The sequence below is a fragment of the Thamnophis sirtalis genome, unplaced genomic scaffold (assembly GCF_051295495.1).
Source record: "Thamnophis sirtalis isolate CommonGarterSnake01/CBP01778 unplaced genomic scaffold, rThaSir2_p1.2 scaffold_2, whole genome shotgun sequence".
NCBI lineage: Eukaryota > Metazoa > Chordata > Lepidosauria > Squamata > Natricidae > Thamnophis > Thamnophis sirtalis.
This window is the reverse complement of record NW_028261382.1, coordinates 71,193,737-71,220,099: the sequence shown is the minus strand read 5'-3', so window position 1 is coordinate 71,220,099 and position 26,363 is coordinate 71,193,737. Positions and strand designations below refer to the sequence as shown.

Sequence of the window (26,363 nt, the reverse complement as noted above, 5' to 3'; positions counted from 1 at the left end):
AGCCGCTCGTGCAACTCCCCTCTCCAGCCATGCAGAGCGTGTTTCACTGCCATTTCAAAGGCGCCAAGCTGTGAGAGCCGGGCGGCGGCGAACAGGCGCTCATGTGGCTTGGCGATATCCCTAGGTCAGTGAATGGTGCTGTGCCTGGCTGGAAAGGGGGGTTGCCGGGTGGCTGCTCATGAGAATGGTCGCTTCATGGCTGCTGTGCTGCACTGCTGCGATAGCGTAACACAGCCGTTCTCTCCTGAGACTGTGCCCGGCTCTTTGGGAGCCTGCTCTCAAGAGAGCAGCCGTGTGACAACCCCAAAACAATAAACCCTCCTCTCATAATAATGCCCAAGCCATATTTTGGGTGTAAAAAGAAAATAAGACCGTGTCTTATTTTCGGGGAAACATGGTAATACTACATGACATCACAGCAGCAAGAATCACATACGCACAGAACTGGAAAAACAAAAAAACACCCGCAGAAGAAAACGTGATTAAAAAAAAGTACTGGAGTTGCGCCGAAATGGACAGACTCACAAAAGAACTAAAAGACCAAGAGGAATTCGAGTACTACTTAGTATGGAATCTATGGTGCAAATGGCTAGAGGAAAGAGGTAAAAAATAGGAAAGCAATAAAGGGAGGAAAAAATAAGAAATAAGATTGTATATAAAAATAGTACAAAATAAGAAATATAAGAGAACCAAATGTCTATATAAGATGTATTGTATGGAATCAATAGAGATAAAAGATATGTTAAAATATGTAATATGTTATATACAATATATACACACACTTATGTGTATACACACACACAGAGACACACACACACTTATGTCTCAGTAACTTTCAAGTGTACAAACTTCAAATTTCAACCATTTAGCACATGGGGCCAAAACTTAAATCAAAATTAGTCTTGGACCAAATATGATTGAAATGGTGCACACACACACACACACACACACACACATATTCTGCATTGTGTAGTTGTTTCTCTCAATTCCCCCAAAATGTTCAATTTCTTTGTTAAGAGTAATAAATAAATTCTTGTCTGCAGACCAGTTTTTCCACTGACATGTCTTAACGGGCATGATATTGGATCTACGTTTTACAAAATATTAAGTGTTCCACCAATTTCCTCCAAATGTTTTAATTGTCTTTTTTAGGATGAGATAAGATTGTATCCTAAGACTATCACCTTTTTTTTTCTTTCTGTTGTTGGTTACTGCTCAAATTCTACTCTCAAAGCCCTTCTGTGATGCTGGAAGAAAACAGCTGCAAACAGATGGACTGTATAAAAACGTCATTTACAGCTGTATGTTTCATCATTTTCAGAAATGATTCTGTTATAAATTTCGGGAGCATTTGTGAGGACTTCCATTTCTGTTGAGCCTCTACTAATTATGTGTCTTGTTCCAACATCTTTTTGGGCCCCAAATATGCTCTGCCACATTCTCAGGATCTTAATTAAGATCACTGCCAAAAAAATTGAAAGTTAGCTTAATTCTGGAGGTTTTGGTGCTCTCTGAGCTTGCTTGCTAGTTTGCTTGCAGATGTTTCATTACCAGGCCAGGTAGCATCTTCATGTTCAACAAAACATCTGCAAGAAAACTGCCAAGCATCCAACCCTGAGCTATGTAGAGTCTCTTCTATTGTTATCTTAATTTTCCCGGTTGATAGAGTGCTGGGAGTCAAGTCAAAAAAGTAAAACCAAACAATCCACAAATAAAATGCTTGAGCCAAGTTCCTTCATCTTGCATTATCATTTAATTATAATTTTAATGAATCAGGAATTATTTTAAAATCATGAGAAATATCTAGGTGGCTGCTAGGACTAAAACAAAATGTCTTGTTGGCACCTAATCAATCAATTAAAAAAAAAACCCTCTAATGCCCTTCTCAAATAAGTGGTTTCTCTTTACTTTCAGAGTCCTTCCAAGTTGTGGTGACAGGAAATGGCTTCCGACACGCACGGAATGTGGATCGAGTCCTCTGTAGCTTCAGAATCAACGAGACAGTCACGCTCAGTAAGTTGTCCTAAGGTCCCATCAACCAATCAATTCTGTGTATCTAATGATTTTATGTACCTTTATTGATTTCTTAAGGATGATGAAAGCAAAACTGGTACCATCACCAACAGGGTGGTGATGATGAGGATGGTTGTGATGAGGATGATTCCAGTCCTAATAATAGTTGTGTTGCATTGTGTTCATTTGTGTGGCGCTTGCAGCATTGACTAAAAATCCTCACAGAAGGAAGGAATGTGTAACTCGGCTTTGCCTGACCAAGTTCATTCAAGTGTCCTTGACGAAGGTTGGTAGGAATCTAGAGTTATCTTCAGGATATGGTCAAAAGAAGGCAAGATGGAAGTGGCTATGGTGTTCCCCATGAGACATACCTAAGAATGGGTAGCGCTTCAGTCTCACTGTTGGAGACATCATCTTGGCTTTTCTGCCTGTACCCTATGGTCCCCTCGAGCTCATCGGTTGACCACTGCTGATGATGGAAGTGTTGGGGTTAAGCTCAGCTGCCTTCTCCCTTGTTGCACTCCCAAAGGTGCTTTTAGAAGAGGCAACTGGACTTTCTGGTTTTTCTTTGAAGACGTTTTGCTTCTAATCCAAGAAGCTTCTTTAATTGAACTGAACTGAAGAAGTTTCTTGGATGAGAAGCAAAACTTCTTCAAAGAAAAAACAGAAAGTCCAGTTGCCTCTTGAAGAAAGCACCTTTGGGACAACCAGGGCCTGGATGACTGAGAACCTCCATGGACATTTGAGGACATGGAGAGGTTTTTCTTTTTCTGTATCTTTTTGCCCTTTGCTTCTGTTGGGCTGGATTCACACAACACAGTGCTTTCTAAACCAAGGTGAATAAAACATCATTCAGGTATTCGTACAACATGTCCATCTGAGGGAAGTGAACCGTTCTTCAGTTACTGCAATGCTTAAGCTTAAGGCTTGATTTGTTCAAGGAAACAGAAAAAAAGGGAAATGCAAATCAACGGGGTATTCCCAAAAAAACCTCTGTTTTTAATCCGACATCCAAATTCAGCTGATAAGTTTAGGATGAGAGTCTCTCAATCTCAGCAACTTTAAGATGTGTCGACTTCAACTCCAAGAATTCTCCAGGCCTAAAAATCACCACAGCACCTATGACAATAGCACAGAAATACACCAGAATAATAATAAAAAAATAGCAAATGGTGAATAAGCAGCTTTCTCCAGACATGTTCTGGTGCAGAATGGAAGGGATCAGGCCCAATTCTGCAAATACTGTAGGTTGACTCTTAAGATACGCTGATGTATCCTGTGCACTTGGGGTTGGCATCGGAAGAAACAGGTTTATAACCCACCCACCTTACCAGAAGAGATGGCAAAAAGAACACTAGAGAGTTGTGAACTCACAGCAGCTTTACAACTGTCCCCCCATGGCTTCTGAAATGAATTTAAACCAGGGGTGTCCAAACTTGGGAACTTTAAGACTGTGGACTTCAACTCACAGAATTCCCCAGCCAGCATGGCTGGGTGGAAAATTCTGGGAGTTGAAGTCCACAAGTCTTAAAGTGACCAAGTTTGAAGACTTCTGATCTAAGTGGAGAGATTGCAGAGGAAGGGATTACAAGAGAGTAAGTTATGCCATCTGGGGAATTCTGGGAGTTAAAGTCCACAAATCTTAAAATTCCCAAGTTTGGACACCCCTGATTTAAACCTTCCACAGCAGTTCGGAGAATACAGCTGTGGCACTTACAGCAAGTGTACCATAACCTCATAAGTACATCACTTGAATATGTGGGCAATGAAGCCAGGTGTTCATTGCCCACTCGCCATTTTATTTTCTTACACAACCAACTCTTGGTGGGATTTTGATGGAATCGAAAAGTTTCAACATGCTTTCAAAATACAAGGAGTTACTAGTAGAATAGAATGAAATACGAAATATTCCCAATGGCATATAGCTAATACAATGTGGGGGAAATAGATTAATACTATTAATTGTGGATAATTAACAAAGTAAAATGTTTATGAAGCAAAATTAAGTTTGAGCATATAGGTTATCTATAATAAAATAGAATAACAGATGGAAATGAAATGTCAAATTTGATTAATTTGGAGGGACAAATGATGATATTGTTTATCAATAAAGAAGAAATTAAACAAGATGGAAAATATGGAAAGGAAATAATATGGCTGAAATCGAAAATGGAAATATGATGTAAAATGAACTATGCATACGAGAAGATGTTAAGGGGGGAAAACCCGCACAACTCTTAGTTTACAAAAGAAGTTAAAATATGTAACAAAAAATTAAAACTTTGCTTAAAAAAATACAAGGAGAGTTAGAATTGTGTGAACCTCCATGGAAGAAAGAATTCACACCGTGGAGGCCATCCCAGAGCAGGGAGAGGTTCCCAGGTGTCCTTTCTGAAGGCCTGGATGTTCCGGCCATCCCAACATTGCGTACATAACATTGAAAGATAAAAGCCACCCTTTGGATTGGACACTAGGCCAACTACTCTCAATCAGGGGTTATTTTATGTTGGTGGGATTGACCCACTGGCAGGCTACTCATGGGGAAGCTTCCTGCAGCTGGCAAGACCAAGAACTACACCCATTTCAGGGAGGTGTCTTTAATGCGTATTTAGATACAAACCAGAATCTTGGAAACCGCTCAAGGAGTGTCCATTCCTCATTTATAGTGAGATCATGAAGGTGGAGATCTTTGAATGGCTTGAAATGCTTCTTTGTGGATTTTTCTCCACATGAGCTGAGCTGCGATTTATGAGATCAGCAGCCCTGAATCTCCTCAGTCCTTCATCTCTTGATGGCTTAGATCTTCTCTCCTTTCCATTCGTTTCCTAGTCCCTCCATGGTCATCCCCGTGTTCTACAGCTTCCAGCATGCTCCAAAGATAACACCACATAGAGGGTGTTGCAGGAGTCCAGCAATGAGGACATCATCCTGTTTGCAAACAATGCCTATTAGAGGAAGCTGCTCATCAATTGGTACTGCACCCAGTTTTGGTCACCACACTATTAAAAAAATGTTGAGACTCTAGAAAGAGTGCAGAGAAGAGCAACCAGGATGATGAAGGGACTGGAGGCTAAAACAGACGATGAACGGTTGCAGGAACTGGGCATGGCTAGTCTAGTGAAGAGAAGGACCAGGGGAGACAGAAGAGCAGCCTTCCAATACTTGAGGGGCTGTGAGATCAATCAACCAGTGAACAGAAGTTACCTTCAGAGGTTGTGGGAGCTTCATCACCGGAAGCTTTCAAGAAGGGACTGGACTGCCATTGGTCAGAAATGGTGTAGGGTCTCCTGCTTGGGCAGGGGGTTGGACTAGATGGTCCCTTCCAACTCTTTTAATCTGTTAGTTCATATTTTTCTGATGCTGTTCTCTGTCAGTGCTCGGATACTGTTTGGTTCTAGATCTGGATGGATCAAAAGAATGCAAAAAATTTGGGGGGTTGCAAAAAACTTGGGAAGGCATGTAGGAGTACAGACTGCCATGTGGCTCAGCACCTGACTCCATTTTACACGATGTAGTTCATGCAACATACAAGAACTATAGTAGCAAAATGTAAAGAAATATGAACCAAAACCGGTGACCACTGGAATGCCCATGAGACCTCTGGGGAAAAAACTCTGGTCTCAGCAGAGCACTGAAACAAGCCAAGTTTGAACCTTGAGTAACACTCAGGGAAAACCAGATCCCAAAGGAAGTTTTTCCGGTGGTGACATTTACCCATGAAAACTGCCATCCTTGTGGGGGGAAAAGGAGCGATTTTGCTGAAGCGTAGGAATGAATAGAGAAGCCACAAAAAAGCCACAAAGAAAAAAAAACAAAGGCAAAAACTGCAACTCTAGGTAGATCAAAGAAGCCAAGAGCCCAACAGGAATATTTTGAATTAAAAATAAAAGGGAAACATTAAGAGAGGAAACTTAGGAGTTTTAGGAGAGATTCTTCCAAATGTTTTCCCCCAGTCCTGCTCTCACACAACTTTACTCAGATGAACCTAGCCCAACAATTCTGAGCCACAATTCTGCTTTATCCTTTATCCCTGAAAGTGTTGTCTCTTCTTCCTCCTCCTCCTCCTCTTCCTCCTCCTCCTCTTTCTTCTACATCTTCCTCCTCCTCCTCCTGAAACCCACCATTCTCACAATCATTCCAACATCAGGACATTGCACAACATTTTTCTTCCTTCATTTTTTCTGTCTAGAGAACAAAATTCTCACAACTCTTCATCGCACAAACCTCAGAGGACAAGGGGTGGACTAGAAGACCTCTGAGGTGACTTCTAGCCCTAGGATTTTATGGTGCCTTTCTGTGAGGCAGGCAGTAGGGACAATGAATGCCAAGGAGAACAGCTTAGACTAGAACAACAGAGTTGGAAGGCACTTTGTAGATCTTCTAGTCCAACCCCCTGCTTAGGCAGAAAGCTCTATATCATTTCAGACAAATGGTTATCCAATCTCTTCTTTAAAACTTCCACCATTGGAGCATTCAGAACTTCTGGAGGCAAGTTGTTCCTCTGGTTCATTCTTCTAACTGTCAGGAAATTCCTCCTCGGTTCTAGGTTGCTTCTCTCCTTGGTTAGTTTCCACTCGTTGCTTCTTGTTCTTCCCTCAGGTGCTTTGGAGAATAGCTTGACTCCCTCTTCTTTGGGGGAGCTCCTCAGAAGGATACTGCAAAATCTCCATTCCCTACCCACTCTGGGGCCAGCCAGAGGTGGTATTCGTCAGTTCTCTGAACTACTCAGAATTTCTGCTACCGGTTCTCCAGAACCTGTCAGAACCTGCTGAGTTTCACCCCTGATTTACACACAGTGCAGATTCAGAAGACGGATGGGAAGCCAAAGGAAGTTCCGAAGCCCCTTCATATCTGGAGACCAAAAAGTGCTGATCACGGGTGTTAGATACTAGCTACAGTTATAATGGTTTCCACCAAGATCCTCTGTTCCAGCGGGAACAGAGGTTTAATCTCATTGGTCAAAGGGTCTGACAGTTCCCTATAAAAGGACTGCTGTCAGACTCAACTTTCGCTGGATTGTACATACTTGTTCTGTTACAATAAAGAGCTGTTGTTGCCTTTAGCCTGAGTGTGCCTTTCCAACGATGAAGAAAGATGTTGCTGAGTCAACAATCAGAAGTATTTCCCAATTTTATGGATCTTTCTATCAAGAGTTTACTTGCTGAATTGAATTACTCTGAAGCAGGCTTCCCCAAGTTAGTTTTATTTTCTGGCAAAGGATTGTGGGAAATGAAGTTTCTGCACATCTGCAGAACACCAAGAGGGATAACATGGAGGATAGCTAAAACCAGCCCCTCAGAACTCATGCTAAATATTTTCCTCATTTGGAACCTCAGGAGATTTTGAGATTGATAGTGGTCCACCTTTTGAAGGACTCTTCCAATTCTGCAAAGTTTCCTCTCAGGAAGATAACGTCTCCTTTGCCCCAAACAGCTGGAGAAATAGAAAGATTTGTGGGAACCCAGCACAAACCTCAACTGTTGAAAAGAAACAAAAAGGAAATTAGAAAATGTAGTTGCTTCTATATAACTACGCAACCACACTGCCCAAAACACCTGGCTGGGTTCCAGGAGGTATAACTTCCAAGAGAAACATTGGCATCCAATTTCTGGAGGACATTCATCCTGGGCAAGAGAATTCTGACTTCCCACCAAACGTCAATAACGGGAAGCGAACGGTGGCCTTTTCCCTACTTGTGCCTAACTGTGGCCTAAACATGTCCTGGCAAACCCCTTTTTTTCTACCATGTTCCCATGAGGTTGTTTCAGAGGTTTATACCGGTTTGCATGGGTTTGAGAGAACCGGTAGTGGTAATTTGGCCTGGGTTGCAGAACCGGCAGCAACCCAGGCTGGCCAAGCCCACAAACCGGTTCCCCGGTCTTTGCTGCCATTGCCAGCATGTTTTTTATTAGTTTTTCAGGTCTTCGTGTATGTGCAGAACAATGTACAGTGAACAGAAGGAAGGAAGGAAGGAAAGAGAGAGAGAGAGAGAGAGAGAGAGAAAGAAAGAAAGAAAGAAAGAAAGAAAGAAAAAGCAAGAAAGAGAAAGAAAAAGGAAGGAAGAAAAGATGGATGGAAGGAAGAAAAGAAAGAAAGAAAAGAAGAAAGAAGAACAGAAGAAGAAAGGAAGAAGAGAAAAAAGGAAAGAAGAAGAAAAAGAAAGAAGGAAGGAAGGAAGCGGCCCAGGCTGGCCATGCCCCCAAACTGGTTCTCCGGGCTCCGCTGCTATTGCCAGCATGTTTTGCATAAGTTTTTCATGGTCTTCGCAGAACAATTTACAGTGAACTACGCACGCAAAGCGCCCACAAAGTGAACCGTTACCAACACCAGTAGGAACCCACCCTTCTTCCATCTTCATCCAGCTAATGAATAAGAGATATTTATGACACCCATCTCTTCAAAAAAGTTGAAAGGATTACATACCTCGGTTCTAATTTAGATGAAAGCTGAGACACGAACCCTGAAGTAAAGGATAGAGAAAGCTTGATCAGCATTCTTCAAAATGGAAAAGGTCTTCTGCAGTCACGACACAAGTCTAAGACTGAAAATGAGGCTTGTCCGAGGCTACATCTTTTCTATCCTGCTCTACAGAGTGGAGAGTTGGTCTCAGACAGAAAGCCACTTCAAGAGACGAGAAGCCTTTGAAATGTGGATTGACAGGCGGCTGTTACGTATAAGCTGGGTTGACAAAATACGAAATGTGGAGGCGATAAGCCACCTGGGAAAGCCAAGGGAAATAATCAAAACCATAAAAAAGCGAAAGTTGAAATATTTTGGACATGTGATACGACACTCGGAAAAATAGGGCATTCTTCACTTAATCCTCCAGAGAAAGATTGAAGGCAAACAAGGGCCAGGCAGAAGAAGAACATCATGGCTTCAAAATCTAAGGGACTAATAGGATCTAATAGGATCACCAACATGATCACCAATGTCCGATGACGGATATGGGACAAGAAGAAGAATTACTTTGATGCCCTTTCACTAATTGTAGGAGCTACGGTTGGCCATTTTGGTCATCTAACCAGCTTCTCCAGGATAATTGGCTCCCCTTCAGGGGGAGCTCTTGAGAAGGTCTCCAGAAGGAGTCATGCCTGAACTAGGAGCCCTCAACTTGCCCTTCTTGGGGATAGTGAACAACTCCCATCGTCCCCAGACAACATGGTGGTGATCAGGAGGGTATGTTGAACACCAAGTCCAACAAGGCTACTTCTGTGTTTCTCAAACTTGCCAAATTTAAGATGTGTAGGCTTCAACTCCCAGAAGTCCCCAGAAGTTTTTTTTATTCCCTTTTCAGCCAGGAAAATGTCTCATTTCTTCATGGACTTTATTTGCAATCACACTTTGGCTGGAGGCAGAGCCAACACGAGACTGTCCGATTAAACTAGGGGAGGGGACAATGGCCCCGTTACGACTCCCAGAATTCTGGCCGGCTCAGAAATTCTGGGCATTGAAGTCCACAGGTTATAAAGGGGCCATCGTTCCCCACCTCTGGTTCAAACCCTCGGCCAAGGCAGAAGGATCCAGAAACATCATCCTTCTCCTAGAAGAAGCAAACTCCATAAGGGAGTCCTCTCTCTTTTCCTGCTTCTCCTTCTCCTCCTTCCTCTCCAACCCAGCAAGGAAGCAGCTTCGTCAGTAACTTTGGCTGCTGCTATGCCAACTGGGTTGCTTCAGCACGATTTGGGGCATGGTTTTCATTAGAGCATTAGCCAAACGCTCATTCCTCATTTGCTGCCCTTTCCAGCAGGCGATTTGGTCTGGCTTCGGGGCGGAGGGAAGGCACCAGTCGCTCCTTCTCTCTGCGTTCTGGCCTCCCCACAAAATAGGTTCCATTTTTTTAAAGGGACTTTTCTTGGAAGGAATATTCTCTCCTCTCTCTCTCTCTCTAATGAGACTCAGAAACATTTTGGGGCCAGAATAAGCAAACATTTCTGGAGAGTGTGAAGATTTCCAAGATTCTCTTTGGAGGCTGCTGGCAATTCTCTTGGACCGAAAGCTGCAGAACAAGGAAGCCCAGGAAATTCAGCCATTCAAAACCCTGTCCTCCTACAGGTATCCCCTGCACGAAATCAACTATGTGAAAGAAAGAAAGAAAGAAAGAAAGAAAGAAAGAAAGAAAGAAAGAAAGAAAGAAAGAAAGAAAGAAAGGAAGGAAGGAAGGAAGGAAGGAAGGAAGGAAGAAAGAAAGAAGAAAGAAAGAAAGAAAGAAAGAAAGAAAGAAAGAAAGAAGAAAAAGAAAGAAAGAAGAAAAAGAAAGGAAGGAAAGATGGATGGATGGATAGATAGAAGAAAAAGAAAAAAGAGAAAGAAAGAAGGATGGAAGAAGAAAAAGAAAGGAAAGAAAGAGAAAGAAAGAAGAAAAAGAAAGGAAGGAAGGAAAGATGGATGGATGAAAAGAAAGAAAGAAAAGGAAAGACAATTCATAGAGCAAAGAGCCAGGAAAGGTGTGTCTCGCTTTCATTTCCTTCAGGTGCAAATAGAAAAAAAAAATCCTAAAATTACAGGGATAACCTGGGTGTCCACAGGGGGATTTGTGGGTGGATCTGAAAAGGCTTCCATCCTACAGGCACAGAAACCATCTTGACTTTTTTCAGCCCCTTGCAGAGATCAGAGGCTGGGGAGCTTTTGGAGGTTTATTTGGGTAGAAAAGGGTTTACAGAGTCTCTCATCTTCCAGGATTGACAAAAATCCGGTCTGTCTCAGCCTTCCAGTCCTCAGCCATTCCGCCTTTGTCCATCGGGGGGTGGCTTGTGGCTCTGCCTTAAGGCCCTTGGACCATAACGTGTGGGGGTCGGAAACACACAGAAGCTGTAATGTAAACCTTTAAAAGGAGGATCCATGTTAAGAGTTTTAAAAATAAATCCCACCCTCTTTCCACCCACGTTGCATCATTGCTCTGTCCCTGAGGTTGAGAAAGTGATGCCTCTCCCTGGAGGTTGGGTCTCCTGAGGCTGCTCTCCACCTGATGCTTCAGGGATCCCTTCCAGGCTCCGGACAGTTAGCGGTGGGGCACCATCTCCAGCTGTGGAGGCGCCTCCATTTTCTTGAGACGCCTTCCATGATTTCTATCTTTTCAACACACCTCCCATTGGCAGAGCAATGACCCCGCTGTATCAGAGTAACAGATTAACAGAGTTGGAAGGGACCTTATAGGTCATCTAGTCCAACCCCCTGCCCAAGCAGGATACCCTCTGCGGCAGCCCCTCCAGTATTGGAAGACTGCTCTCATGTCTCCCCTGGTCCTTCTCTTCCCCAGACTAGCCAGGCCCAGTTGCTGCAAATGTTCACTGTATGTTTTAGCCTCCAGTCCCCTCATCATCCTGGTTGCTCTTCTCTGCACTTTTTATAGAGTCCCAGTTTCTTTTTTATAGTGTATGGTGACCAAAACTGGGTGCAGTACTCTAGGTGTGGTCTTACTAAGGCTTTATAAAGGGGTATTAATACCGCCCTTGATCTTGATTGTATCCCTCCATTAATGCAAGTTAGGATTGCATTGGCTTTTTTGGCTGCTGCTGCACACTGCTGGCTCATATTTAGATGGTTGTCCACTAAGACTCCAAGATCCCTCTGACAGTCACTGCTATTCAGCCTGATTTCACCCACCCTATATGTGTCCTTTTGGTTTTTCTATCTACCCTATGGCTTCTCCAAGAATTTATCCCTCCAGAGCCTCCAGATCTTGCCCTGGTTTCTTTAGCTAAGGAGTTTGTCTAAACGTTCAACGTCTCCTTCGACGCAAGGCCCTGGAGGGCTTCCTGAGCATTTCCTGCAACCTCTCCTGGCACCCACTTGGAAGTTAAAGGGCTTTTTGATTTTTTGGTTTTCTGGATTTCTTTTCCCGTTCGCTTGCCAGACTAGCCTAGGGTTTTGCAATTTCCTGGTTGTCAGCTTCCCAAGTCCTAATCTTGCCCAACTCAGCTTGGCTTGGCTTGTTCGGGATCACCCAAGAATAGCGAAGTGCAGGAGCCACACCCATGCAGTCCACACCCCACCCCTTTGTGCATCCATCAGCTTGGCTTGCAGGTACAAAAGGGGCGGAGCTTTGCAGCATCCCGCCCACCATCGTGGCTCTCGGCCAACCCCAGGGGCACTCCTGGTGGAAACATGGCCATCGATGGAGGCTTGACGGGAAATTTCCTCCAGATAGGGACACCTTCATCTCTTCTTCTTCACAACGGCCGTGATTGCTGTGTCCTTCTTCCAGGATTTTTTTTTTTTAAACAAACCCTTCCCGTTGTGGGATTATGAGTGGTTTCCCATCATCCCAGTTTTCCCTCAAGCATCAAAGCCAATGGGGGACTTTGAGTGGGTAACTCTCTCAGGGCAAACCACTTCACAGGGATGTTATGGTGGGGAAAGTAAGAGAGACGAGCATTATATAAACTCCTCTGAGTTGTACATAATAAAGACAGGAGTGTAACGCTAAAAATTGACCAATAAATTGATTAGGAAGAGAGGGGAGAGGGAGGGTGTGAGAAGGAGGGAGAGAAATAAAGAAAAAGGAAGGAAAGAAGGAAGGAAGAAAAGAAAGAAAAGAGGGAGGGAGGAAAGAGAGAAAGAAAGACAGGAAGGAAGATATAAAGAAGAAGGAAGGAAGGAAGAAGAGGAAGGAAGGAAGGAAAGAGAGAAAGAAAGAGGGAGGAAAGAAAGAGAGAGAAAGAAAGGGGAAAGAAAGAAAAGAAGAAGGGAGGAAGGAAGAAGAGGAAGGAAAGAAGAAAGAAAGAAAGAAGAAAGGAAAGAAAGTCAAAGAAAGAGGAAAGAAAGAAAAGAAGAAGGGAGGAAGGAAGAAGAGGAAGGAAAGAAAGAAGAAAGAAAGAGGAAGAAAGGAGAGAAGGAAAGAAAGAAAGACAGAAAGAAAGAGGAAGGAAAGAAAAGAAAGGAAGGAAAAAGAAAGAAACAGAAAGGAAGGAAAGAGAGAAAGAAAGAGGAAGGAAGGAAAGAAAGAAAGCAACCAACCCAACTTATCAAATCAACTCTTCTTTGATTTTTTTTTTTAAGTCAAAGGTGAAGAGGGATTGCTTAGCAACATGCACCATAGTTAGTTAATTGTATTCCATTTCCACTGAAGTGGTTGCTTGGTTCTCCCATCCTTTTTAAAACACGCAGCACCCAGCAAGGCCTTTGGAGAGCCCCAAGGTCTCTTGGGCCAATGATGACGATGCCTCCTTGCTCTGAGGTTTTGTGCCAGCAAAGGAGAACCAGGATTACAACCAGGTTAGAGAGTCAGAGCTCTGCGCTCTTCGCCTAAGATTGCGGTTTCCAGACTTGGCAACTTGGAGGCTGATGGACTTCAACTCTCAGAATTCCTGAGCCAGGTTTGGCCTAAGACTGGGATGGCCGACCTATGGCATATGTGCCACCTGTGGCATAAGGAGCCCTCTCTGCGAGCACCTGAGCTGTCGCCCCAGCTCAGCTCCACCGCGTATGCGTGCATGCCTCCCACCGGCCAGCTGGTTTTGGGGTTTCTGCCACACATGCATGGGGGCAGGGCACATGCGGGAGACATGCGCGCCAGTGCGGGGGGCAAGGGGGCCGCGTGCACATGTGCAGGGAGTGGGGGCATTCAGTGGGTCCCCCTGCAGCCCATTTCTGGTCCCAGGAAGCTTTAGGGAGACCTGCTTGGCCCAAAATGGGGCACGGGGTGTGTGTGATGTGCAAATGCGCAGATGTATGCGGGGGGAGTCGTGCATGCATTGAATTATGGGTATTGGCATGCATGTGTGCACTGTCATGAATGCGGGCATGCTTTTGGCATGTGATGACCAAAAGGTTAGGCCATCACTGGCCTAAGACAAAGGAGAAAGAGACAGATCCTTCTTATACTGCCAGATTTTTTTTTATAAGAATTTATAAAAATCCTTATAATTAACTCTGACCTGAGAGTTAATTAATTTAACTCTCTGACCTGGCAGATGGCCAAGGGAAGCCCTTCCTTCCCATCTGGTCTCTTTCCTAGATTTTTTTAAAGGTCTTTGTGGAACGAGGAAGCTGATACAGTTGTCTTTTCTTTGGAAACAGTCAGGAACTTCCCTTCTTTTCATATCCTGAGGGCTCGTATCAACCTGTTGTTGTCTTGCGGCATTTTATTTCTCCTGTGTTTTAAAAAAACCTTTGTATTTTAATTGGAGTGGTGGGATCTGGTTGCATGTTGAGGCATCAATGAAGGTGAGGTGGGTGTGTTGTAGTGAGCTGGCCAAGAAGGGAAGAGTCTGGAAGAATCCATTGGCCTCCTTGATTTTCAGCCAGGATTGTGGGTCAAAAAAGTCATGATGACAGTTGTAATGATATAAGCAAGTCCCGCCCCCTTTTAACATACACACCAGAGGTGGGATTCAGCAGGTTCTGACCAGTCTGGAGAATCGGTAGCAGAAATTTTGAGTAGTTCGGAGAACTGGTAAATACCACCTCTGGCTGGCCCCGCCCCATTTATTTTCTGCCTCCCGAGTCCCAGCTGATTGGGTGGGAATGGGGATTTTGCAGTATCCTTCCTGTGCCATGCCCACCAAGCCGCGCCCATCAAGCCACACCACAGCCACCAAGCCATGCCCATCAAGTCACATCATGCCCACCAAACCACGCCCACAGAACCAGTAGTAAAAAAAATTGAATCCCACCACTGATGCACAACGCATGGTTCTGGAGCCATCTTGTCTTTTCTGACTCCTTCACAACTCTGGATACTCTTGCTCTGTGATTCAGCATCAAGGCCAAGATTGCTCTGGATTGCCTTTCTTGTTTGGTAACCTCATCAGTCTGCTTCTGCAAAATGGGCCCTGGAATGGCTAATGAGGTCTTCAGAAGTTTTTTTGAGGTCTGGTGCCATCCCCTCTTCCATTGAGCTTCTTGGGGTACTTATTTGTCTTTTTTCCAGCTTCCCTTACGTGACCTTTTTTTGAGAAGGGTGTCTGCTGGTAGGCCTTGTTCCTCTCGGCATGCTCAAGACAGCTGTTGGTCTGTCTGTCAGGCCTGCAGCCATCTTTTCTATTGGGTCTTTGGCCTGCCACATTTCTATTATTCTACTATGCATTTTCTATGGTGAGAAAATGGGATGGGGGATTGTACGGAGTTAGATGATAGGTAGCCATAACAACATTCTTTGTAGAAAGGCAAGTTCATCCTTTGTTTCTGCATCTCTGCACCTGACCGGAACAGGTTGGGTGGAACTGCCAGCATGGCAGTGAGAGATTGGACCATGGGATGGACTTGGGGGTGTGGGGGGCAAGGTCTTGAACTTTCAACTGGGTGGGGAAAACCAGGAAGCTTTTAGATTTGGGTTTTCCCAGATGTGCCAAGAGGGCTCCCTTAATAAATTGGACCTTTGAGCAATTATTTGCCTTGGACTCTGATTTACTTGTGGATGCTATTTGGAACCCTGACACTGTCTACCTCACAAGCCCACCACATTCCAGATGGGCCCATCACCATCCCCGTTTCTCCCTATCTGGATTCCCAATTTCAACATTTGTTTTGCAACCAACAATTTCCAGGAAGAAGTCAAAAGAAAATTATGTAAATGAATGCTTTGTTTGTGTGCCGGGAATTAAAAGAAGAAGAAGGAACGCTGTCTTGTGCCTGCGATGAAGGAAAAAAAAAATCACTGAGCAAAATATTAATTGTACCCCCCCCCCTAGCTGAACCGGGGTCCCGCCAGGAGCTCCAGACAACAAAAGAAGATCGGATGAAATGCAGGGGAGACCACAGCCATCTTATGAAATATTCTCAGAAAGTGGAAACATGAGGTCTTGAGTCACGACAGTGATAAATGAGATCAATGATGAATGAGACCAGCCAGAGAGTCTCGAGGCTGGGAAAAACACACCAGCGACTATTTTTGCTATGATTTCATGCTTCCCGGGCAGATTGTACCTCTTAATCTTGGTGGCCGTGCAGGCTGAGGATGATGGGATCCGGAGTGCAACGCCTCTTCGCCTCTTCCTGCTAGGTGTTCAGAAGGCCTACAGAGCCAGCCTCTCTCAACCAGATGAAAAAATTTTAAGAAGAAACTCATCTAAAAAAAATTGATATGTCTAAAGGGGGAAATATATATATATAATCTATTCCTTGGGAACTTCACAAATGCCAACTATCTCTCCAACTCTAAAAGGCATACATACTTTGCAATGTTTTCCAATGTTGCAAAAAAGCAACGTCTTCACTCTTTCTTGCTTTGCAGATCCACCATGGAAATAAAAGAGAGCTTTGAAACCTGGCACTGAACTACGAAAATTGTTTGTTTGTTTTGATTGTTTTGTTTGAAAACTTTCCTCCTTGGTAGGTGAGGCCCAGAATATTTTACAAGATTCGTTTAAAAAAAAAAAATGGTTTTGGAGCACTTAAGTGGAAAAACAGGAATGGCAAGAAATTTATTTCGTTGGCTTCTTGTTCGTCCTTTTCACTAGTTTGCTTGTCTATTACTTAGTCTCTTTGTTTTTTCATTTAGGGAAAAAGTTTCTGGGAGTGTGAGGACAGTTGTATAAGGCTTCTTAAAGAAAGAAAAGAGAGGGAAGAAATATTCCCGTGGCTTAGATAAACAAGAGAAGAATTCCAGATGTCTTTGCACATACCCTGCACATGTCAAGCTACAGTTTATAAGCATTGGTGGTGCAGAGTTCATCTTTCCATTCTTTCTGAATCCAGTGAGGACGTGTTTGTCCAATTTTGCAAATTCATCAGTCTCCCGGATGAGGAAAGATACACCGTGTTCTTCTTTGGAGGCAGATTTCCTTGCCGTAGGAATTGTAAAAGAAATTGATATTATGTGCACCAGGAGGGAAAAACAGTTGCCTCAGAATAACCCAGGGAGGAATGTGCTGGGGCAAGATCTGTTTTCACAAGAGAAGCCCCAAACCAAACAGATGAGCAGATGAGTGACAGGCTCCTTTTGGGTGCGATTGTCTACCTTCCAATGTAAAAAAATACTCTATCCGCTACTGCAGACAATTATGGAAACTTGAGTAGAACAAGTTTGGCCATGTGTGATTGGACACACAAGGAAATTGTGTCCGCTGCATAAGCTCTCGGTGTATATACCCACAACAAAGTGATAGGTAGATAGATTTATGATAATAAATCACAGTTACATTCATTAAACATGATATAACAAGTGATGATCATAAGATACCAATAGGAGAAGGTAGTAGGAAAGATTAGAAGATGAGAAAGATGAGAAGGATAATAGCAATAGCACTTAGACTTATATACCACTTTAAATGCTTTCCAGCCCTCTCTAAGAGGTTCACAGGATCAGCCTCTTGCCCCTAACAATTTGGTCCTCATTTGACCCCTCGGAAGGATAGAAGGCTGAGTCAACCTTGAATAGCAGTGCTGCCTACTGCCTGCATAAATATCTATAGACCTAAGACAGTGCTGTGGGAATTAGAGTGATGTTGTGGGGGAAGAAACTGTCTAGTTGTGTCTAGTTGTTTTGTCATGCTGAAGAAAAGACTTTCAGACTCTTAACCCTGTAGGAGGAGAGCTTTGTTAGACTAGGGTGGCAAGAAATGTTGGTCCGTCGTGGCATCTAAGGAAGTGAGCGGCTGTTCAAAAAAGCCAACTCTTTTAATAAAATCTGGTAGTTGGGCTCCAAACAGCACAGAATTCATAACTATTTTTCCTAAGAAGACTCCGCGATTTCCAAAGGAAAATTTTATCAGCAAAAGCTATGAAATTAGTAACCTGAAGAGTTTAGAATCCCAGCCTGTGAGGTTGCACGATTGGCATTTCCTCCGACTATTTTTCAATCGGGGAGAAGTTTTCCTTCCTTCAGCAGAAGATTTGCAAGCAGCGTTAAATATTTTGGAGCTCTAGGAAAGGGGCGGGGCTTCATTTATTTATTTTGGAAGGGGGGGGAAAGCTTTCTCTGGTGCAGACCTTCGCTGCTGTTTTTTTTTTTGCAGATTCCAAAGGATTTGCTAAGTGCAGTTGAGGTTTTCTTTTTTAGCTGCCTCCCGTTGTGACATGCACACATTTAGTGGTGGCGTTGTGCTTGCAGGCTCACATAACTTCGACCAGCCATGAGGTGCAAGCCCCACTTCTCTCAGCTTCCCTCCCCCAGTCTGCAGTGTCAGAATTATAATACTCCTGTTGGGCTGTTGCGATGGTTACAGATGTGTGTTTTGAGTGTTTATTCTCAGGTTGCTTCAAAGTTGCCAGTTGACTTCTCCCATAAAAAAAATCAGAAATGCATCTGGATAAGCAGTCCCCCACCCCCAAAAAACCATGTGCAAATGTTAAGATACGTTTTAGTTTGCTTACACTGTACCCCAGATATGAGTAACTTCAGAATGGAAAAGTTGCTTTATCTAAAAATGACCACATCTGTGTTGAGTGTTATTCTTATGCACCAAAGTAGGGTAGAAGATCCATTGCTCCTGATGAAAAGAAGAAGAATTGTTTACAAAACTAACGTTCAGAAGTCCCAAAGTCGCTTTTTCCAAGAGGCAACGACTTTCTGTTTTTTCTTTGAAGAGGTTTTGCATCTCATCGAAGAAACTTCTTGGATGAGAAGCGAAACATCTTCAAAGAAAAACTAGAAAGTCCACTTTTGGGACAACCATGATCTGGATGACAGAGAATCTCCATAGACATTGAACCTTCAGAAGTGGAGACCGAGCCCAGCCTAGTCTAGAAAAGGGCTTATGTTCTGGAGCAGAAATACTAGCCTGCTCCAGATCCAGGACCATCCAATCTTCTTCCAACCACCATTTAGATTTACAACAAATACTTTGAGTTCCTGCTGCATCAGGTTGAGTCCCACCACCAAAGGTCTAAGAAAAACCAGTGTCAGATTAACCCAGAAGAAATAACAAGTGTTATTTAATCTGAAAAGAGATTAAAAGACTTCTCTTCTGGATGGCTTTAAAAAAAATCAAACTTATCAAGGCCAAAAAGATTATAACAATATTATGATCCTCACAATTCCACCTTAAAAGAGGGAGATCACAACCTTGAGGTGATGATTGTGATCCTGTCCAGCTGTTCCTTCCATGTGTTTTTGGCCAAAAAAAAAAGATTCCATTAATTACAACATGACTTTGCTTACTCAGGCTCCATCCATGGATAAGTCTGTTCCAATAGAAACAGAAAGTTCATTGGAAGATTGAAAGATAAATCTGCAAGTCCCTCAGCTATCTTTGGTCAGTAATGAGCAGGATGACGTTCAGTGAACTGAGGTCAGGACAGAGAGAGCAGAGATGGACCCATGGATCTGTGTGCCTGAGAGACACAAGAATGAATGAATTATTTGTAGCCAGGGAAGAATAGATCACAAGCTGGGCGTTTCCCAGAACCAGCCAGGTGGGGTAGATAGCTGAGAGTATGCATTCTTTTGAGATTCACTGGTACAACTGGAAGGGACTGGAGAATAAGGAGAAGATCTGTTGTCTTGCACAGGTGGACTTTGACTTATCACCACAATTGTGCCCCAAATTTCTGTTGTTAAGCAAGGCAGTTGTTAAGTGAGTGGCCCCATTTCCTACCACAATTAGCAATAGCCCTTAGACTTATATAGTGCTTCATAGTGCTTTTACAGCCCTCTCCTAAGTGGTTTTACAGAGTCAGCCTCTTGCTCCCAACAGTCTGGGTCCTCATTTGACCCACCTTGGAAGGACGGAAGGCTAAGTCAACCTGGAGCCAGTGAAGATTGAACTGCTGATGGTGGGTAGAGTCTTATATTGCCACTGAGTCTTCCGAGAGTGGGCGGCATACAAACTAATTAAATAAATAGTTAGCCCGCAATACTGCATTCTAACCACTGGGAGGGACAGAGGGAGAGAAGGAAGGAAGGAATAGCAATAGCACTTAGGCTTATATACCCCTTCACAGAGCTTTACAGAGTCAGCCTCTTGCCCCCAACAATCCTGGGTCCTCAATCTGGGGTGACAACCTGGAACTCCTGTGTTTAACCAGACAGGCTAAAGCCAAACGATTTCACAAGCGGTAGGATCTCAAAGGCAATTCTCCTCAGCAGCAGGAGCGGAGCAGGAGTGGAGCGGAGTAGGAGCGGAGCATCCCAGACTTAATGAAAGAGAAGATTCTCGCTTCTTTAACTGGCTAGAGATTGAACCAGGCCAGGCCAGGAGAAATGGGGGCTCCTTCCATGCTCTCGTACATGAGCATTTCAGCAGAGGTATGACGCTGACCCATTTTGCACCGCTCAGGGATGGGATGGAGCAGAATGTTGCCTCTTGGGTTGAACAAAGGAAGATTTGCGGCGTTGACTGTCTGGCCAAAACTAAGGAACAGCCAAGCCAAAGTGGTCAAGTTAAAAATCCTACCAGCCGTTCCATCTTGTAGGTTTAATTACAGGGCGACCTGAAGATGGATAGTGCCCAGGAGGCTACAGGGCAGTTGTGTGACAAGGAAAAGCAACAAAAGAAGTGCAGGAAGTGCAGAAAGGCCTGGGTTCAGATTTCCACCCAGCCCTTCTGTCCTTCAGGGGAAGCCAATCTTCAAGGCTCAAAGAGTGCGCAGGGGAAGTTCAAAGAGAAGCTGCCTTGAAGGACCTTTGGGACAAGGAGAATTGTGTGAGGGGGAAATCTTTTTGTGGCTTATTGGCACATTTCTTATATGGCTTATTTCTTCTACAGAGAGTCCTTGGATTACAACAATTCGTTTGGTGACTATTGAAAGTTACCACAGCAAATTCGGCAACAAAAAGAAGAAACATATTCAATGTTAGAAAATTGAAATTGGATATTATATATCCTCAGGAAGTACATATCAGAAAACAACATAAATAATTTTGGGAACAAGAAAAATTACAATACAATACAATAGCAGAGTTGGAAGGGACCTTGGAAGTCTTCTAGTCCAACCCCCTGCCTAGGCAGGAAACCCTATACCGTTTCAGATAAATGGCTATCCAACATCTTCTTAAAGACTTCCAGTGTTGGGGCATTCACAACTTCTGGAGGCAACTTCTGTTCTACTGATTAATTGTTCTCACTGTCAGGAAATTTCTCCTCAGTTCTAAGTTGCTTCTCTCCTTGATGAGTTTCCACCCATTGCTTCTTGTTCTACCTTCAGGTGCCTTGGAGAATAGTTTGACTCCCTCTTCTTTGTGGCAACCCCTGAGACATTGGAACACTGCTATCATGTCTCCCCTAGTCCTTCTTTTCATTAAACAAGACATACCCAGTGCCTACAACCGTTCTTCATATGTTTTGGCCTCCAGTCCCCAAATCCTCTTTGTTGCTCTTCTCTGCACTCTTTCTAGAGTCTCCACATCTTTTCTACATCATGGCGACCAAAACTGAATGCAGTAATTAGGTAATTTATATACAACATTGGCAGATAAAGCAAAAAGGGAATAGCATTATATATTAGAAAGACAATACAATCAAATCAAATTTTTGAAGATGGGGAGGGGAGAATATTGATGGTGGAGGTAACAGTGAACTTCAGAACGACATTATTAGTGGCAATATATGCTCCAAATGAGGAACAAGAAAGTTACTACAGCACTGAAAAAGTGACTTACGGCCATTTTCAACATCCCCGTGGTCATATGATCCAAACTTGGGTGCTTGGCAGAGGGTTCATATTTATGACGTTGGCCATGTCCCAGGGTCAATGAGATCAACTTTTGTGACAAGCAAAGTCAATGGGGAAACCAGATAGGCTTAACAACCGTGTTGCTAATTCAACAACTGCAGTGATTCACTTAAGTGGCAAGCAAGATCGTAAAATGGAGACAATTCACGTAACAACTAACTCACTTAGCGATGGAAATTATTATGGGCTCAACTTGAGGACTATCTGTAGTGCAAGAATGGGACAATTGGGATATGCTTTTGAGAATAGTTGTTGCGAACGGAAAGGAGGGAGGATGAGGAGGGAGGAAGAAAGGGTAAAGCAGAGAAAGCAAGGGTGTGGAATCTAGAGTAGGAGAGAGGGTAAGAAGGAGGAGAAGGGAAGAGGATAGGGGAAAGAGAGGGGAAGAAGAAGGGGAGGAGGAACGAAGAAGGCAGAAAAGGGAGGTTGAGAAGATAGAAGGAGCAAGGTTGTTGCAAAATAAGATGGAGGCACGGGGTGGCAAGAAAGTGACGCAAACTGAATTATATATGTGTGTAAAAATAAATATAGAGACTAATAATGAATAGACAAATGTTAAATAGCAACTATAAAAATGTATACTTGTGAATGAACTTGAATGGGGAAAATAAAAAAAAACTATTAAAAAAAGAGAATAGTTGTTGCCAGGTGTTAGTGAATGCTGATGTGTTACCCAAACTCTGGCGTGTCACTTTTGACCTGTGCGTCTTAGGTTTGCAATCATGATTATAGTAAATTAACGTGGAGAGTGTGCATCCATTATTCACAAGCGCACATCAGCAGGGTTATTCACACTATGTGCACCAATTCTGTAAATCTTAGGAGAAATGGGACAACAGCGCTTCAGCTTCAGAATGCAGTAAAACACCACTAAGAGAACATGTTTGCAAAACTAGATATATTCCTGAAATCAGAATTTACGTTTAACAATTAACACTGAAAAAAATCATTATGAATTAAATAAATTGCTAGCAGAAAGGTATAACCCTAACCCTAGCTTCAACCGAAGACTGAAGGGACATATCATTGTAGTCTACAAATATCTTGAGGGCTGAAATATGGACCTTGCTGTTATTAATTTCTAAAATAGGACAAGCTTCAACAGGTTGAAAATAAAGAAAATTTGGGCTGCATATGAGGAGGAATATTTGAATGAAATGAGTAGTTGATTAAGTGGAACAATCTGCCTGGTTTTGTCCTGGAGCAGGGGGTCTCCAAACTTGGCAACTTTAAGACTTGTGGCCTTCAACTCCCAGAATTCCCCAGCCAGCATGTCTTAAAGTTGCCACGTTTGGAGATCTGTTGGGCAAACTTTATTAGATTCCTACACCAATTGGACTGGAATGGATCTCCAGTTCTTAACATTCTCTGATTTTTTATGATGTGTGAATAAAATTTAACATTAAAAAAAAGATTTTAAAAAGCTTATAAGGCAAGCTCAAACAATATGCAGGAATAGAATAAAACAGAGTTGGGTCATCAAATGGTGTGAAAATCTGCCCTTTCTTTCAGCACTGTGTATGAATTGGGCCATCCCCTGAAGCCATAACCAAGTTTCTCCCTGTAAATAAGAATTGCAGATTTTTTAAACCAGGCTTTGGGTTAAGCCTTGATGTGTGAACCAATCCCTTTTTCTATCTTTCCCCATTGGTCATAAATATAGACCAACATCCTGTCAATTATCGAGTGGAGACGCTGATTCTCAGACCATGGTGAGTTCTGTTAATGTTTCAAAGGAAGAGGGAAACAGTGTGAAGTATAAAATATATTTGGATACAAAGCTTCCCACGCCTTAAATTGTTCTTTCCAAAGTTGCTTCAAACTGAAACCACTTTCTCTGCTTCTCTTTCCAGATGAGAAACCCTTTGTGGTGGAGGACACCTACTTACTCTGCCCGGCACCTGTCTTACAAGAAGCTGGCATGTAGGTTTATGAAAAGGTTGTGTTTGCTGTAACTTTTGCCATTGAATTTTCTTTTGCTTCTGCACTTTCTGATCTGCCCAGGAGAATTTTAGTCATTTGGGGGAAGGAAGCGACTGTTCTGAATAGCCTGCTATCCAAAGTGACCCCCCCCCCCGCCCCTAGGATAGCCAAGAAGCAAAATAGAGGGTAGAAAATGGTGATGGAACCTCTTGCCCATTGTGATGGAAAATGGTGGAAGAGGGTAGAAAATGGTGATGGAACCTCTTGCCCATTGTGGAAATGGGGCAGGGTTTTGATTGCAGCAATATGGCCACCTTCTAAAATCTAGAAGGTTGCCATGGAGATGCCTATTCCATTGCTATTCTGGTCATTCAGCAAATCAAGTAGATTTCTTGGTTGCTCTGTAGATGTGAGGGTAGACTTCCATTCTTCACAGCTAAAGCCCAAGTCATCTGAGGATCATCTAGATCAGAGGTCTTCAAACTTGGCAACTTTAAGACTTGTGGATGTCAACTCCCAGAATTCCCCAGCCAGCATAATTTACTCTTTTGTAATCCCTTCCTCTGCAATCTCTCCAGAGTTGAAGTCCATAAATCTTAAAGTTGCCACGTTTGGGGACCCCTGACCAGTGGTGGGTTTCAAAAAAAATTGGAACCTCTTCTGTAGGTGTGGCCTGCTTTCCGCATCCACTGGTGGAACCTCTTCTAACCGGTTCGGTAGATTTGACGAACCAGTTCTACTGAATAGGTGCGAACTGGTAGGAACCCACCTCTGCCCCTGACCTAGCTGAAGTCCCAAAGGTCTTTTTTCAGGAGGCAACTGCACTTTCTTATTTTTTATTTGAAGATATTTCGCTTCTCATCCAAGAAGCTTCTTCAACTCTGACAGAATAGTGGGGAATGGAAGGATTTAGATTCCTTGCAGACAGCTGGTGGTTTTCATCCTTTTAGAGGGTCTTTAAAGCACTTGGAGGTTGGGTCATCAGGGTCACCTGAGTGGTGCAAATGGTTCCTGTAGTCTGCAATATTTCCTCTGGAAATCCATTCCTACTCCCACACCATTCCAAGGGTCTTCATCCCAAATTGGATAGCTAGAAGCCTGTAGAGATTCTCAGTCATCCAGGCCATGGTTGTCCCTGAGGACACAGATAAACCTCCAAGTGCTTCAAGGACCCTCTAAAAGGATGCAAATGACCAGCAAGGAGTATAAATCCTTCCGTCCCCCACCATCCAGTCAGAGCTGAAGAAGCTTCTCAGATAAGAAGCAAAATGTCTTCAAAAGAAAAAAAACAAGAAAGTCCAGTTGCCTCCTGAAAAAGCACCTTTGGGAAAACCAGGGCATGGAGGACGGGAGAATCTCTACCGACTTCCACCTGGTTGAAGATATCCGAGCTCCACAATGCAAAGAAAGTGTTGTGTTTTCAAGAGAAAGTGGATTGTGAATCTTTCACCCCAACAAGTCATTTCTCCTCTCCTTCCTTGTTTTAGGGAAGCTGCTCTCCAAGTGAGCATGAACGATGGTCTCAGCTTCATCTCGAGCTCCGTTATCATCTCCAGCACACACTGCGTAAGTTTGCTCGGAAATCTACCTTTTTTGCTTAAGCGCCCACTGGAAGAAAAAAAATCCCCGTGAATTTGAAGTGGAGGATCATGGAGAGGCCACCCAAGTCTGGCTGCCCTTGAAAAGCATCTGATGAATGATTCTTTTAAAAGAAGCTATTTCTCTTTTGCTAGTTCAGTGCTTTATAAGAGGCAGATTCTTCCTCTTTTGAACTGGGAGCTTCCATTAGGTCCCCTGCAGGAGTGCAAGGATTTCTGCAACCATGAGAGTCAAAGAGAGGCACTGAGAACATCTTGAACCCAGGCAGGCAAAGAAAGAGAATGCTAATACCTTCTATTGCAGATTAACAGAGTTGGGAACTTGTAGGTCATCTAGTCCAACCCCCTGCCCAAGCAGGAGACCCAACACCATTTCTGACAGATGGCACTCCAGTCTCTTCTTGAAAGCCTCTTTAGTACAGGGATCTCCAAACTTGGCCACTTTAAGACTTGTGGACTTCAACTCCCAGAATTCCTCAACTAGCAAGTTGAAATCCACAAGTCTTAAATTGGCCAAGTTTGGAGATGCCTGCTTTAGTAGATAGAGATACAGATTAACAGAGTTGGAAGGGACCTTGTAGGTCATCTAGTCCAACCCCCCTGCCCAAGTAGGAGACCCGACAACATTTCTGACAGATGGCAGTCCAGTCTCTTCTTGAAAATGTCCAGGGATGAAGCTCCCACAGTTTCTGAAGTTTATCTTCAAAATTTACCTTCAAACACTATTGCATTTTTCTCCTGTGGGTTGTGGAGTAGTACCTGTGTCACTAAAGGGAAGCAGTGGCTCAGTGGCTGAGCTTGCTGATCAGAAAGGTCGGCAGTTCAGCGGTTTGAATCCCTAGCGACGTGTAATGGAGTGACCTCCTGTTACTTGTCCCAACTTCTGCCAACCTAGCAGTTCGAAAGCCCGTAAAATAATGCAAAGAGAAAAATAGGAACCACCTTTGGTGGGAAGGTCACAGCATTCCGTGCGCCTTCGGTGTTGAGTCCTGCCAGCCACATGACCATGGAGACATCTTCAGACAGCAGTGGCTCTTCGGCTTTGAAACAGAGAAGAGCACTGCCCCCTAGAGCCGAGAACGACTAGCATATATGTCCAAGGGGAACCTTCACCTTTACCTGCGTCACTAGTAATGTATTTTTATTTAATTATAATGCAGGCAGTCCTTGACTTATAACCAGTTCCTTTAATGACCGTTCAAAGTTACGACAGCACTGGAAAAAAATCATTTATGACCATTTTTCACACTTGCAACCATCCCCCATCAGATG

At 43.4% G+C, this 26,363-nt stretch overlaps 1 protein-coding gene across 1 annotated transcript in view; it reads left to right on the top strand.

The window, feature by feature from the left end:
- ANTXR1 (ANTXR cell adhesion molecule 1) overlaps positions 1-26,363 on the top strand; it is a 132,698-nt gene that overhangs the window by 47,915 nt on the left and 58,420 nt on the right. The window contains exons 10-12 of the mRNA XM_087706052.1: positions 1,915-2,013; positions 23,424-23,493; positions 24,981-25,059. Coding sequence (XP_087562178.1) covers positions 1,915-2,013; positions 23,424-23,493; positions 24,981-25,059 — 248 coding nt within the window. The remainder of the gene's footprint in view (positions 1-1,914; positions 2,014-23,423; positions 23,494-24,980; positions 25,060-26,363) is intronic.